The sequence below is a fragment of the Lynx canadensis genome, chromosome E1 (genome assembly GCF_007474595.2).
Source record: "Lynx canadensis isolate LIC74 chromosome E1, mLynCan4.pri.v2, whole genome shotgun sequence".
NCBI lineage: Eukaryota > Metazoa > Chordata > Mammalia > Carnivora > Felidae > Lynx > Lynx canadensis.
In genome coordinates this window covers 44,628,816-44,645,485 of record NC_044316.2, presented here as the reverse complement: position 1 = coordinate 44,645,485, position 16,670 = coordinate 44,628,816, and the positions used below count along the sequence as shown (strand labels likewise).

The 16,670-nt window shown below is 46.8% G+C and overlaps 1 protein-coding gene across 1 annotated transcript in view; it reads left to right on the top strand.

Annotated features, from left to right (window-relative positions):
- The window catches only part of MARCHF10 (membrane associated ring-CH-type finger 10), an 85,078-nt gene that overhangs the window by 47,186 nt on the left and 21,222 nt on the right, over positions 1-16,670 (top strand). The window contains exons 5-7 of the mRNA XM_030296811.1: positions 4,629-4,781; positions 10,315-11,734; positions 15,647-15,813. Of these exons, the coding sequence (XP_030152671.1) occupies positions 4,629-4,781; positions 10,315-11,734; positions 15,647-15,813 (1,740 nt within the window). The remainder of the gene's footprint in view (positions 1-4,628; positions 4,782-10,314; positions 11,735-15,646; positions 15,814-16,670) is intronic.

Sequence of the window (16,670 nt, the reverse complement as noted above, 5' to 3'; positions counted from 1 at the left end):
TGAATATTCCCCTTACTGCTCCGTCTTCGCTTTCTCTCCCTTCCCGCAGCCCAATACCACTTCCTGCTGCCTCCTCCTGCCGCTCCTGCCGCCAGCCTCCCCGGTGGCCCAGGACCCCTTCCCCCAGCTCCCTCCTGCCCCCTCTCCCTCCTTCACCAACCCCTCTTCCTTGTCCCCGGGCCCCGTGCCCCAGTCCCCAGCCACCCTGTGTTACTTCCCCGTGTCCTGCCCGACCCCAGCGGAGACCCCTGTGCTGTGTCTGCCGGGCCCCAGGAGGCCCAGTAAGATTTACCTCGTGTGGTAAGTCGCCCTCGGCCAGGCACACAGCACAGAGGAGTCAGGGAGAGGGGGACTTCGGGCTTCCGGAAGGCAGGTGGAGAGGTGGGGGGCCGGAGGGCAAGGTCACGAGCAACACCCAGGCGGTGAGGTGTGCAGGGGAGCAGGAAGACCAGACAGCTGCCACTTGACTCGACCTCCTCGTAGCGCTAAGGCGTGAGCGACCAATAAAATCCCGTCCTCTCTCGAGACTCATCTGATTTCTTCGCTCCCGTGGCTGGCACGCTCTGGAACATGACGCCCAGAAACAGAGCAGGCCCTCCTGTGTCCGATGGCAGCCCCGAGAGGGCGGGCGGCGCGGGGAGGGGGGCGGGGCAGGCCCTTCCCAAGGCACACGCTGGGACTGAGAAGCCACGCAGAACCGTGCCGAAAGGGGACAAATTAAAGGGCTCACTCACTGTTTACATTCCCTTTCCTGCCTACTTATTAGGCACCACATTTCCCAAAATCAAAAAATCCCACCTCCTGGGCTCCAAAATAAAACATATTTATGGTACATAATTAAGCTTTAATTAAGATCTCCTCTGGGTATGTGAGACAGCACACATTTCCAGCACACCCAAATAGGCAAATCGACGCGGCCTGTTATTTGTGACTGTACAGAAAGCTGCCTATTACTCCAGGGCAACACCGGCCCTTGCGACTAAGCTGTAATTCTTCCCACGATCTAAAGGAAGCAAGACTTTTTTTTTTTTTTTTTTAAGTTTATTTATTTATGTTGAGAGAGTAAAGGAAGCAAGACATTTTTTTAAGAAGGCATCTCTTAGACAGAATCTTGGCACCTCCTTGTCAAGACAGGGGGAGGGAGTAAAGGTTTAGGAGTTGTATTTTTCTCTCTCTTCGACCTGGTCTATCAAGAACCGTGTCTGTGTCTGGCAAGCATGTAAAGAACTGAGCAATGATGAGGCACATGGAATTAACACGCAGGATTAAGTGGATTTGGTTCTCAGTCATCAGGGCCTTGGGTAAATAGGAGATTACTACCTTTTTTCCCCCCCTAGTCAAATTAAGAACTATTCAATCAACAATTACAGCATCCCAGCATCGTCAAGAGAACTAGGACAGGCACCTTGTATCGAAACAGCCATTTGGTTTCTTGGCCCCTGGAGGCATCGCCTCGCTCAGACACTAGAAGAGGGTCCAGTGCAAAGCAAACCAGTCTTCCCCAAATTCGCTAACAAACTTCAGGGTGTTGAGTGGCAGCAATGGGACTGCTGAGCACAAATGCCTTCTCTCCAAGGCAACGGGTCTATCCTCCAACCTGAAGAGGAAGCTCTATTTCCTCTTCCGGTGTGACTCTAACTTGGGTCTCTCTGTAGGTTAAGGTCTGTACCATGCCACGGGGAGGACCATGCTAGAAAGGCCCCAGAGGTCTGAAGTTTGGTTTGATTTGGGTACGGGGAAGGTGAGTAGGACCCGGAAACAGGGTGCATAGAAGCTGTGCGGCCCAGGTCACCTCATCTGTGCCTGCAACGGCAGGTGGTGAAAAGGGATATTTTGTAAGAGTTTGCCTTCCATAGACTCTGAGAGGGTAATCACAAGGAAGAAGTCAGCAGTACCACCAAATTGGATTACAGTCTTTAAGGTCACGACCAAACTGTCTTACTCATCTTTGCGAACCCTCAAATTATTACATAGCAAAGGCACACGGGTATTTGTCGAACAGATTATAATAGGGAGTTGCTATTTGCCTTTTGGATTTTATAAAGGATTGAGGGAGGACGGCTCGGCAAGAACAGCACAGAAATGAAGGTTATCGAGTAGGTTATTCTCAAGGGATGAAACCTGCAGAACACGTTCTGGGCCAGTGCAATTCTCTCCGGGGAGCGACTTCAGATCCCCAATTAGCAGTAGTAGCAGTAAACTGTTTGTGGCACATGCTGCAACAACCACTGAGAGCGGCCGAGAAGCACCGGACTCTGAGGCCATTTACGTACATTATTGCGAAACGTCGCAGTAACTCGGCAAGATAGGAATATTCCCGTTTCAGAGATGCCGAGCCTGAGGTCCCACCTGCCCAAAGTCAGGGGCTCCTGCCCACCCTGCCAGCTTCGCTTGCCAGACCTCGTAAAACCATCTCCGGGTTCTCAGCTTTATTACTTTAGTCTGCTGAAACCCTCGGTTAGAGACAGACAGGCTCATTTCTGGAAATCATTTAAAAGAGCTGATGCTTCGAAGAAAGCGTGCTTTTTTTGGAACAAGACAAAATCACCGTAAGTCATCTTGGATGGTTAGCCCAAGAAAAAGTTTGTTCTACTTTTGGACTCCCCCGTGGTAGCCGGGTAGCCGAACGCACCTTCGCACATCACACTAAGCAATTACTCTTTGTCCTGAAGGAGACCAGGCCACACGCAGGCTAAGACAGGGTCCTCATCCTTAAGGAGAGAAAAGATGTGTACCTCGGGCGACGTTAGACTATTTGAATGCTAAAGGTCCTAGGAATCCTGAAAGTTCTGGCCAAAGCAGAGTCAGAGCATAAAAGCACGTGGGTGGGCATAAAAGTGGAAATAGGCCTCGAAGGACCTGCCGGCTGGGGCAGGCTGGGGCAGAAAGGCCCCTGGGGAGGAGGACCCCACCCCTGCACCCTGGGAGGGTGTGGAGGGGGGCGAGGGCATGGGGCAGTGGGCAGTGTGAGGTTCTGCTGCCCTGGGCTCTGAAGGAAATGCAAAGATTCTAACGGGATTCCCGCTAGGAATCAACGTGCAATCCTTGTGACCAGGACCCTGGGGCCTGAATCCCAAGACTGCCCCTCCCTCGGCCCTCCAGCTGCTGCTTCTTCAGTAGGAATCCCATTGCCTCCCGCCCTGGCCATCAGGGGAGAGGTAGGAGGCAGTCTTTGACTGCGGAGAGCTGGAGGGATGAGGTCCTAGATGACCAGGGAGAAACCCGTGGGTTGCAGGAAAGCAATCTGGGTGCTGAGAAAGTGCCTCGCTCCCCCCTTCCGTCCTGGCTCCCATAGCGTAAATCCCCTCTCACTGTCCTCCAGGTTGGTGAAATTGTGTCTCATCACCACCCCACACCCTCTGAAGAATATGTCCTCGTCTTCTGGAGAACTCCCTTCTCTCCTTTGCGGTCACACCTGCAACCCCTCCAGGCCCCACCAGCTCACCCTACGTGAGCCACCACCACCGGCCGTGCCCCTCTTTCCGCACATCCCCAGTAGAACATGGTCCCCTCTGTCTTGGGGACACAGAACTGAGTGCCTTCCCCTCCTGGGGCCCATCAGGAGAAGCGGGCCGTACCTAATCGCATTAAACTCGGCTTCGTGAGCTGCCAGGAAGAACTTTCATTCATTTCCTGAATCTGGACAAAAACCACAACTTACTCTCTGGAACATAAATCCAGTTGTCTCCACAGGCCAAGAACGGCTGCTCTCTCGCACACAACTCAAGGACCTTCCCAGCTTTACCCGTGTTGCCTGCTGGCTATGGTTATTTGTGAAACTTCTGAACTGTCCAAGCCAGGCAAATTCCCCTGGAAAGATCTAGTTCAGATATTCACAATTCAACTGCCTTGTAAACTCAAGAACTTGCAGAGAGGCATGGAAAATACTGAAACGCTTGCCCCAAACTCCGTGGGCACTGACGCTTCCTACATGTGCAGAAGACATTTGAGATTATTCAAACCAATTAGCAACCTAGTTCAAAATGTGAATTTCCAAAAAAAAAAAAAAAAAAAATTCATCGGGAACTCATTCCACGTTAGCATTCTCACTACTGTCTTTCCCGTGAGTTCATCCTCCCAGCACATAGCCAAGCAAATAGGTATACCTGGTATTCCAGACGCTTGGGACTTTTCTGGAAGGCCATCTTAGCTGCTAATAAACAACCTGAGGGTACAAAATAGGCTGTGATTCAACCTTGGAAGAGCAGCTGGAGAGAGGGCCTTTGCATGTCCCAACGGCAGAGGGCTCTCGACAGGGTTCCCAGCATGCCCATCCCAACATCTATGAACAGGAAGCTAGAAGCATCTTAGCAGAAGGGCACACCCCTTATAGACCCTGCTTGCAGGTGTCACAGGTGCTCATTAATGGTGAGTGATAACAACCTTGCGAAGTAGGTATTATGATTTTCCATTTGATAGGGGAGGAAACTGAGGCTGCAAGGGGTGATGTGATCTGCCCAATTTCACACAGCTACAAGGTCACAGAACCAGGTTTCAAATCCAGCTCTTCTCTGACCACCTGGGCCCCAGTCCCTTACCTGCCTTCCCCATTGCTGGGCCTTTGGAGCATTCTTTATGCAGAAGCTGTTTCCCTGTAAAACTTATTGAAAAGATTTTGCACCTTTCAGCAGCCCAGGCACCACAAATTTTATCAAGGAAGAGGAGGCCAAACCTGGGGAGACTGACAGTCAGCCCAGAAACGCAGAGCCCAAGAGTGCCAGGGGACAGGAGCAGACAGAAATCGCAGCTGCCAGTGAAGTCACCGGCCCTCAGGGGACCAGGTAAGGACCTGGGACCCATGCGTCTTGGTCCTCAGAGAGGACGGACTTGTGTGGTTACCTGGTGAATTCCATATGGTTTTCAGACACTTGGGCTTTTATGTGGAGGACAGTGTACCTTAAAATGAAATGCCTAAAAGGATTTGAAAGCAAACTATTGGATCTAGTTTCCTTCTCGGAGAGAGGCTGGCCGGAAAAGGTAGGGCAGGGGAGTTTGTTTTTATTTTTTCTCCCATTTATTCCATAAGCATGACTGTGCATGGTTTTGAGTGGGGGCCAGCCATTCGGCTTCTGGAGAGGGCATCTGGGTGGTGGGGGACAAGGGGTGGAGAAGCAGTCTGCAGTTCTGGGGCTGTCTCACCTGGCCCAAGAGGCGGGGAGGGGGGTCTGTGGGTGGCAGACTGCTCACCTCCCGCAGGGATCTTCTCGCCTCGCCATCCAGAGTGTTGAGATCTCAGTGTGTAAGAAATAACATCAAAGCAAATACACACTTTCCTTCAAAACCCTGGTCTGGTGGATACGTCCTCTTTCCGTCGTGAGCATTCATCCAAAGGCCCAGGCCATGTTGCTCCACTGACCACATCACCCTCCCCTGTGATGGCAGAAGGAATAGGACCCGAAGAGTCTCCATGGGACTCAAAGAAAGTGACACTGGACAGCCAACCTCGCCAGGGACCTAGTCTTCCCCTTGGAGAAACCACTGAGCATCACACTTCCTCACCACCCGATGAACACAGTAGGCTTTATTTTAAAATGTGATATATACTTCAGTGGACACCTATAAATATCAAACAGGGGAGTGGTTTGGATGGCTTGGAATTTGGGGCAATTAGAGCATATGTGAACCTGCAGCAACCATATGTCACAGGCCCCCAGTGATGTAACACCTCCTATTGAGAAGGGCAGACCTCCCTTCTAATTTTAGGTCTTCTTCCTCCCTGCCTTGGAGCCTGGGATGGTCAAGTAGCCCCCCTGGGTTACAGTTCCCTTGTCCTAAAATGATGCCAACGAGGGGCACCTGGGTGGCTCAGTAGGTTAGGTGTCCGACTCTTGACTTTGGCTCAGGTCGTGACCTCACAGTTCATGGGATCTCACAGCATTGGGCTCCGTGTTCTGGCAGCTCAGAGCCTGCTCAGAATTCTCCTCTCTCCACCCCGCCCCTGCTAGCTCACACTCTCTCAAAAATAATAAAAATAAATAAACTTAAAAAAATAAAAGATAATACAATCTACCTCACTGTATTGCTGTAATAACTAAAGGAAGTAATACACCGACCAGCACCTAGCTATAGTAGGCTCCAAATTACTGTTAGTTTCTCTCCTGCACCACGCCAATGGTCCTAGTAAACCCTTGAATATTATATGAAAGGTCAGGTTCCCCATGCATGAAACATCCCATGAGGCTCATACAATCCTCCACCTATACCTGGAAGACATCTTCTGTTATCCCGAGATTCACTGAGAATTTATCCCAATTTTCTAGTATATATTCAGCTTTCTATTACGTAAGGATAAGGCCTCCTTGTCTTCCCCCAATTTTTTTCCTCACTAGTCTCTCTTTCATTCTTTCTCTCACATTCTCAAGTGGTTTGTATAAATTGGAGTAGAAGCCAGATGTTTGAATCGCATCCGTGAGAAATTCGAAGCCAATGTGACAGAGAGGTAATATATAGAAAGCTCTTACAGATCAATAAGAAAACCCACGAGTACCTGATAGGAAAATGGGAAGAGGCGTAGCAGACAATTTCACAGAAGGAATGCAGGCAGCTAATAAACATGTGGAAGAAAACAAGTTGAACCTCACTAAGTAATAAATGTAAATTTGCACAAGATCGGTTTGGCCCATGAAATTGGCTAAGGTTTTAACAATAACACCCAATACTGATAACAATATTGTTACCCAATACTGGGTAACAATAATACCCAATACTGATAGTGAAACGAATAACATTTCCTGCGCACTGTTGTGTCAATGTCATGCCAAGCCCTTGGCAGGAGTTGCTGGTGACACAGCTATGAGAGATGCTTTCATTTCGTACCTGTAGGGTAATTTGGTTACAAACTGGAATTTGGCAACATGTGTGAAAAGTCTTTAGAAGGGTCATACCTTTTGACCTAGGAATCCCATGCCCGCGAATCTGCTCTAAGAAGACACGTAGTCAAAGACGTACGAGCAAGGACATTTATCATGGTGTAATCTGTAATAGCAAAAACCGTGAAACCACTTATATACCCAAGAATAGGAGAAGAGTGAAACAAATTATGATACATTTATATAATGTATCTTTTTTTTTTTTAATGTTTTCATTTATTTTTGAGACAGAGAAAGACAGAGCATGAGCAGGGGAGGGGCAGAGAGAGAGGGAGACACAGAATCGGAAGCAGGCTCCAGGCTGAACTGTCAGCACAGAGCCCGACGCGGGGCTCAAACTCACAGACTGTGAGATCATGACCTGAGCCGAAGTCGGACGCTTAACCGACTGAGCCACCCAGGCGCCCCTGTATATCTTAACCTGTCCTTAATATCATGCTCTTGAAGAATAATTGAACTTCTGGCAGGAGATAATGCTCACAATAAAAAAATTAGGGAAAGAAAGCAGGACATAAAGTTTTATGTACCCGAATATTCCAGTATTGACTTTTTTGAAAAAAAGTATTTCTAGGTAAGAGCGCTGACTTATAAATTCAAATGACTTCAGGGAACCCACGGAAATGGCAGGAGAAACACGTAACCGAGGCTGTGGGGACTGAGGTAAACCAGAACGTACAGGCTCCACCTAAAGGCAGTTAACTCAGTGTTCAGAGGCCGAGCCAAACCACTATTGCAGGATGAAAATGGCCCAGGGGTCTTGGGTTTGCAACCCACCCCTGAATTCCAGAACAGGAACAAGGGCAGTCTGAGTCTCAGATTATGGGGATTTTTATTTCTTCTTCATCCTCTTCTGAAAGTTCCAAATTTTCTCCAAATGAACATCAACTACTTGTATAATCAGAGGAAAACAGGTAAAAGTATATGGTTCCTACATTAGGACTGGTTGGTCAAGCACATGAAGAAATCTAGACCAAAGACAGAGAGGATGGATGCTTTTTCTGGTTTCATCTTGTTGCACCTGGAACATTCAGTGGCACCTGGTTGAACTTCTGGAAATGGGAGCCCCTCCCTTCTGAGCTGGAGTCCACACAGGGCCCAAGAGGCGTTCGGCAGAATCTGTAGGGCCTGGTCTATGAATAGCGCATCCTGGCATACCAAATGGGGTGTTTATTCCCAGCCCGCGCACTATGAAGTCTGCTCCCTATCTGATAGACGCAAGAAATAGGGTTAAAATAGTGGAAATATAGAATGGCACAGTCTGCCACCTTTAGGGGAAACACACCAAGGAAACGCTGATTGAACCTTTAAAGAGGAAGGCAGTGGTGGTGACAAGGAGAGTGAAGACGCATTCCCTGGGGTGTTTTGGGATACACAGGAGCTGCCTTGCAGCATTCAGAAGCCAGTGTTGCTGGGCGACAGCTCTCTGGCTTCCTTGAAATAAGCTTGTGGTTCCTGTTGAGTGTCCAGTTCTGATTTGCAAAAGTTGTCCTGGCCGATCATTTTGCTCAGGTGTCTCCTGGAGCCCAGACTGAATTGGCTCAGGGCAGAGGGACAGCTGTGTGTTCAGGGACAGACCAGAAGATTCAGGTTCCAGCAACTTGTTAGCTAATCTCCACGGTGCTTCATCGGATTCAAAATGAAAAGCAATCGACTGGAGAGACTGCATTTCTGAATCTTCTATATCACTTTTTTTTTTTTTCTCAAAAAAAAAAAAAAATCAAGAGAATTCAGTTGGTCACTTAGAGGAATTTGTCCCCCCAAACGGGATCTGAGTGGGCATACCAGCTCTACTCCTAATACACATACAGCCAGATGCTCAGAGCTTCCTGGAATCGCTGATATATCTCTTATTGGGGTTTATAAAACCCGCGATGGGCCTGATTGGGAGAGCTTAACTGATTTCTGGAAGAGCTGATGAGTAAAAATTCACACTGCGTCTCTGAGTGTCCCATGCAGTTAACAATAAAAGAGGCTTAGAGAGTATTAGGACTTTAGAAGCTGGTGCTCCCAGGAGGCCCTCAATTAAAGTGAGTCAGTATTGACTTGGCCCTTGGCTGGGACGGAGGCTCTGCGGATTTGCATTTCACTTGCCTGAGCTATTACCACATAGGCCTTTCCAAACCCGTGGAGTCCTGTCCACTCTAGGGGGCGAACGGCTCTGGAAAGTAAATGATAAGGACCAGATCCTGCAGGATAGCACAGGGGAGGTGGGGGGTGGGGCCGGGAGGAGGCTGATGCCAGGAGGAAACCAAGAGAAGTGGGATCAGAGAAGTAAGTACTTTCAGTGTCCTATCTGCACTGAGAGGGTTAAAAAAAAAAAAAAATCCTGAACAGTACATGCACATCACAATGAATTAAACGGATACTCATTTTCACAAGGAAATTGGAAGTCCAGCCATTTTCTTAAGGGGGACACAGCGTCGGGGTTAAGAACACAAACCATAGTGTCAGGCGGGCTTGAGTTTGAATGATCACACCCTGACTTCCTAGAAATGTGACCTTGGGTAAGTTTTGTGACCTAAGCCTTGGTGCTCTCAATCATAAAGTGGTGTCATTGTAGCACCTATTTCCTAGGATTCTGAGGCAAAATGTGTGTATGTAATAAAGTTAGTATGGTGCCTGGCCCATTCAGTATAAGCCCGCAGTAAGGTGTGCTTAGTCGTTATTTTTATAAGGCAAGTTTTGACCAAGTGACTTCACCACTAGAAACTGCTACCCATTTGGGCACTTTGCCTCCTCTTCTCCATACATCTCTTCATAATTTAGAATCAGGGGGCAGGGGAGGAATTCTATTATTACTCGAGGTTACAAATCGACTGGGAGCTAGTGACAAAGAGAAGGTAATGATGTCATGAGAGAGTTATAATTTTTATTGCACTAAGCACTAAATGTAACCCAAGTCATCAGGGTAACTGGACACCAGCTTCTAGAGCCTTCCTCCCAATCTGCCCAGGTAGATTATATTTTCTTAAGATTTTTTAAAGCTGTGTGTGGTGCAGGAGTGTCATAAATGCGTGTTGAATGAATCCAGATGAAAAGGCACTGGTGGTTTTTGTAGAAGCCATTCCTGGACTGCTGGTTTTCCTTATCCACAAACACTGTTTTGAAAACCAGCATTTGAGAGATTTCCCCATAATCGGCCCTGACTGACCTGGGCTGGACAGTCTTCCCAAAGCTTCCACAAAAAAAAAGACCTGTATACTCAGGGTCACCCTGTCGCCCCAGAACCAGCCTGAGCTCCACAAAATGTACAAAGAAGACTCCAGAAGCATAAAATGAAGCTACCTCTACTGTCCTGCTTCTGTACCTCCAGCCGTTTTAAAGCGTGCAGATTTCCTTCTCTAGGCTTGCTTGTTTCCTTGAGGGACTCTCACTCTTAGTGTTCGAGCTCTTTCATCCATGAGCACCTATAGAAGAATGATAAACTTGTCTTTTCTCCATGCAGATCCAATAGTTCAACAAGAGGGCCCAGTGTGGGCCAGTGGCACCAAGCTGAAGAGGCCAACTCAAGAGAGAAGACACTTAGTCCCATCTTCACAGCTAATGACTATGACTGAGAATACCTCTGAGAGAGCCAAAAAAGGAGACTCAAGTGTTCTTTCTCAGAATGAGCCACATTCAGGCCTATCTCAGGCCTTCCTAGGAACAAACAGCCCTCAAGTGTCGAGTGAGTCCTTGGGGCCCCCACTCCTAACCACCACCATGGGAGGGTCAAGAAGGGCACCATTTAGGTTCAGAGATGAAGATTCTTATTCCATTTTATCATTAAACCCTGGAGGAGAAAATAATGACACTGAGGAGGAGACCCTCATAGAGGAAGAACTTTTGTTGGTTGGTATGCACCGGCCTCGTTCTCCTCCCAGTCATAAGAGAAGTCGATTTCTTGGGACGTGGGCCACTCAGGCCAAAAGTAAAAATTTTGAAGACAGTCCTGAAAATTGCAGAGCAAATTCGGTAAGAAGAACTGAGTCCAGTCGTGGCTCATTAAGAATGAGCAATGCAATGGAACCAGTGACAGAACAGCTTCCTGTGGGGGCAAGGGTGTCTCAAGACCTCAAGCCACCTGGTGGAGGGTCTCCTAACGAGAATGACAGTGGTGACAGTGAACATGAGAAAAGCACCTTTCCTTCATGGGACACCAAATCCACAGCTAGTCTAGATGATGACCTCAGTGCTGAAAATGGATTTAGAGACTGTACCTCCACGGAAGACAGGCCTGGTATCCGTGATTATGAAAGAGATTGGCATGCCTACTTAAGCAGTTCTAGTAATTCTCTTGACTGTTTTCTCTCTGGTAGACCAACAGCTCCAAGATCACCAGTGAGTTTATCTTATAACACTCCTGGATCATTAATGCATTCTGCCATGAGAGATGATATTCCAGTAGACTTGTCGATGTCGTCTACATTTATTCACAGTTCAGACTCAGAGGGAAATTCAAGGTTTAATGTTCGCCGACCATTGTCCCCTATTAGAAATAGGAATCCACTCGCCAGTGCTGAGAACCGCGGTTATTTTCCAGTAAATAGTGCACATGAATTTGATGTCAGGGGAGCAGAAGATATTCCTTTAACGAACCCATCCCAGGGGGCTCTAGAATATACGGAAGAGCTCTTACTAAATCATCAAAGCAACTTGTCCTTGGGGGAGTCTTCTAGCTCCTCACCATCAAGAATGAACTTACAAGGCCATTTGCACGTGCCTGGGTCCCTGCAAGAAAATATGCCTTTTACTTTCTTTGCGGTCTCTAATTTCCCAAATCAAAGTGATAACGGGAACAGAATGGCAGCCTCTGCTTTCACAGATGAAAAGGAAGCCAATAAGATAAAGGCAGACTCTGAGAAACTCAAGAAACTGCAAGAAAGGTGAGGAATTTTCATAATGATATGTATATACTTTTTTATTCCATTTTTCCAGGTAGAAATAAGCACTGCCTTCGTTAGAGCATCATGGGAATTTTAAATCCTAAGTAGGCCCTTCCTTGACATTTTAATGATTGCTTTTATCGACAATATTATCTATTTTGTTGCTCTTAAAATGTGTGTATCTATGAGGAAAATTTTGGTGTTCCAGCTCAATCTCTCCAGTATTCCCCAAATGTTTTTTTCCCCAAATACCATAACTTTAAGGAAGGCAAGTTTGCTAGACATAAGGGATTTTTGACTGCTACATAGGGCTAGCTCTTCTCATGGGCAATTAGGAACCAGGATCTTTTACGAAAAGGTTGCTATCTCCCCAGAGAGTGAGCCACTCCACACTTGAAGTTCACCAGCTCTCCCTCATGGGACTTTGTGCAAATCCAACCAACAGTTCTAGAATTTGAATCTTTCCAACAAAAAGGCCTGTCCCAAACCGTTACCATGGTTACCTCGGTTCTCCGAAGGGCTACGCTGGGGTAACCACAGCTTCCATTTTATGTGTTCTTTCTCACGCATGAGAGAGAAACAGGTCTTTTTTCTGGATTTCCCTTTCCTTTGATCTTCCCTGTCTTGTAAGATGATGTGGGGATATTTCACAACATCCACAATATATGAAATTTGATACTTTTTAAAGCCATCATTAGACACCGTGTCAGGATTCTGTTTCCTTTACGTAGGTGTTACCACACCCTGATGTTGGCTTACTGATCAGGAAACGCATTCTGTGAACGCAAGCCACCTTTGTGTACGTTAGTATGGCTCATTTCAGCCGTTAGTTATCTATTGATATTCATTGTAAGTGGGGAAATTCTAAGGCAATGAATTAGAATGCAGAGGGTAAGAGAGGACACAGGACACACACCTACTACTCCTTGAGGTCTGTTATCCAACTGCAGGAGTTAAGTCACTCTCCTACTAGCAGTACCTTTTCCTTTCCATATTTATTTATTTTTTTAAATATTTATTTATGTATTTTTGAGAGACAGAGACAGAGCATGAGCAGGGGAGGGGCTGAGAGAGAAGGAGACACAGAATCCAGGCTCTGAGCCGTCAGCACAGAGCCCCACGGGGGGCTCGAACTCACAAACCACGAGATCGTGACCTGAGCCAAAGTTGGACACTTAACCGACTAAGCCACCCAGGCACCCCAATTTTCCTTTCCCCATTATACGAGCTACCAGCAGACCGACTCATGGTTAAGGGCCAAAAGGCCTCACATTCACCCATCTACACCTGTCCAAAAATACAGCTTCAGACCCACTTGTCAGGAGTCTGGTCTTCCACCATCCCAAAGTGATGCCTTGGAGCTAAAAATGATTTCTTTTAAAAATACATCCACGTCTCGGCATGGCAATGCATTAAACAGCTATGAGTTATGTACTTCGCCTATCAGACACCCTTTTTCTTTCTGTATGTAATAAACCTTATGCTTTTCTGTTTATCTCAAAAATGTTCATTCTAGGAAGTATGAAAAATATAAACTTAAAAGAAAAATCACCTGTAATCCTATAATCCAGAGATAAGCACTATAAAATAACTTTGCTTCCCATCTTTTATCTTTGCATATAAATGCAATTTTTAGTAAGCATTGGCTCATATTTTATAATATGCCTCATTTAAATATTTCAAGCCCATTTCTCAATGCCACTTATACTCTTTAAAAATTTTCCCTTAGTTACTTTAATGCATACAAATAATTAGAGAATTCGAAATAAGGCAAAACCCAGATATCCCTGTGCCTACCTTCCAGTTAATAGAACTTTACTGGAGCCCTTGAGCCCCTCACCCACCCTATCTCATCTACCCCCTCCCAATATCCTTTCTGCCCCCAGGAAACCATTCTTGCATTGTATTTATCATTCCTCTGATTGACTGATTGATTGATTTATGTAATCTCTACACCCAACATGGGGCTTGAACTCACAACCCTGAGACCAAGAGCCGCATACTCCTCTGACTGAGCCAGCCAGGGCCCCCTCTTGATGTCTTTTAATGAAAATAAATTTTTAATTTTAATGGAGTCAAATATATCCATCTTTATGGATTGTGATTTGTATCTTGTTATCTTGATGAAGAAATCCTTTGCTAACTGAAGGTCATTAACATGTTCTATCTATTTGGGGCACCTGGGTGGCTCAACAGGTTGAGTGACTTTGACTCAGATCATGATCTTGTGGTTCATGAGTTCGAGCCCCACATTGGGCTCTGGAGCTCAGAGCCTGGAGCCCGCTTCAGATCCTGTGTCTTCCTCTCTTTCTGCCCCCCCCCCCCACACCACTCACGCTCTGTCTCTCTCTCTTTCTCAAAAATAAATAAACATTAAAAAAATTGTTTTAAAGATATTCTTCCTATTTTTTTCTAAAATCTGTACAGTTTCACTTTGAACACTTAGCACTTAGTGTGAAATGGATTTTGGTCTTAAATGTGAAGTAATGTTTAATATGTGATGTGAGGTATGCTTTGTGAATGCCCAACTGTCCCAAGATCTTTCCTTGCTCAACTGAAGGGCCACCTCTGTCTTATAACTATAAATGTACGAGTCTGCTTCAGAGCTCTCTATTCTGGCCTGTTCCTTTTTGTTTTTCCCTAATCCAATACGACGTCATCTTAATGTCTGTAGCTTTTATAAGTTTTGGTAGTCAGTGGTGCCCTTTGGTAGGCCTCCCCACTTTGTTCCTTAAGAGTCCTGGGCTATACACGTTTCAGAATCAGCTTGTTGGGATTTTCACTGAAACTGCATTGAATCTGTAGATTATTCTGGGGAGAACTGACATCTTAGAGATACTGAGTCTTTAAAAAATATGATTTATCTCCTCTTCTGTTTGTGCCCATAATAGAAAACTATAATTCGGTTCCTTTTCATGACTTCTGTTTCCTGGGGAGGAAGGTCTCTTCAGAAACTCAGCACACACTTCTATCTCCAGAGCAATGCCCATTTCTTCCTCTCCTTTGATTTGAGTCTCTGGCCAGTTTCCTTTCCTTGACCAAACAGTCCCCAGGCCATGAGGATTCTAAAGAACAAGGCTTAAGCTTCCTAAGGGCCTCCCAACATGAACATCAACCAGCTAGTCTTCACTCCCCATCGATTAGACACAAACATATCTGCTTACATTTTCACTAATTCCATCTTTATCAGATCCCAGCAGCTTACATTCTGGAATGTTGGCAAAATTTCTTGGCAAGTGTTATGCTATTGGTGAATTCACATCCAGGTTCATTGGTTCATCATCATCCCAAACGACATCTAGTGAGGGGTCTCTGTGTGCAAATACTTTGCCAGACTCTCGATGCACTTTGCAGAGCGGTGACACCGCCATCATGGCATCCAGGCTGCCCAAGACCCTGTTAGATAAGTAGTGGTGGTATTGGCACCACATGGCTTTATATGTGAGGAAACAGAGACCTGAGAAGCTTCGAGAACTGGTCCAGAGTCACCAAACCCACACGTTTCAGAGGCAAGCCTCAAACCCAGGCCCCCTGCCTGCAAATCCCAGGTACTCAACAACAAGCCACACCGCCAACTCCCTCACAGTGGCCACGACAGGGGGAGGGGCGCCCAGCCCTTTCCATGACTTTCCTCTGTAGCCCTGTCCCACGCCTCTAGATTTATGGAGGCACTGCTGGTTCTCCTGGTCAGCTCACACGTACCACTAGCTGCAGAGGAGCCTGACACAAGACTTTGTGCACCTGCTATCAGTAACCGGGAAGAAGTTTCAGCAGGGTGGGAGGGAGCAGGGGGTGGGCCTGGGGAGTCCTGGGGGGGGCCTCCCCCTTGAACATCCTGGGACGTGGTATTTGTAGTTTGTAGACACTGCAACTGTGCAGACCCCTGCTCACCAGGGCTTGTTTTCCATTTAGTCTCCTGGAGGAGGACTCAGAGGAGGAGGGAGACTTGTGTCGCATCTGTCAGATAGCCGGGGGTTCCCCAACCAACCCCCTCCTGGAGCCTTGCGGCTGTGTGGGAAGCCTGCGGTTTGTTCATCAGGAGTGCCTGAAAAAGTGGCTGAAAGTGAAAATAACATCAGGTGGGTGGGGAAGGAGAAGCGGAAAACGTGAGCCAACATATAATTAATATGAGACACCACCGTGCGGGACTCCGAGCCTGGACAACTGTCCCCTCTCCTCCTAAGCAGTAGCCAGAAGAACCATGGCCCCTGACCCCAGGACTCTTGCTCACAGCACTGATGGATGGTAGCGGGTCTAAATGCTGCCTTTAAATTATGGGAGGGAAATGAATTTGTTTTCCAAGTCTGAGAGAAGAATCTTGGAGATGCTATTAAATCCTACCCCACTTGAGCCCGAGCAGAGATGCTAAGATTCCCTCCCAGGAGGAAGGAAACTGAAATAGGTCAGTGGTTGCACCTCAGCAAAAGCACACAGCAGCCATGCCTGCTAATAGACACCTGGCAAAAGCAGTTCTGCTTCCTTTTATTTGCGGGGGAAGGAGGGTGTCACCTAAGAAACTGAGCAAAGCTGCGTTTTGGCAGTAGGGGCAGGGAAAGAGCGCTGATCTAATTTTCTAGAACCGTATTAGGTAAAGAGATTTCCGCGTGCTGGCTTTGTCAGCTCTGTCTTTTGCAGATCTTGTAACTGAATGTGAAGCCCTTTCTCAACTCCCTGGGGAGGTTATAACCTAAATACGGCCACATGGGGAGGTCAGCTGTGGTTTTCTTGGCAGAAAACAGGGGGTTTCTTTATAACATGGTTTGAGGAAGAAGGGCAACTTGAATAACAACAACCAAAAACAAACAAACAAACCAAAACAAAATTAACAAACAAAAACAAACAAAAAACCCAAAACAGGAAACGGCAATGCAAAGAACCCATTACAAAATAGCTGCTATGTCTTTCAGACACAACTCCCTGAAAACCTTTTACCCCA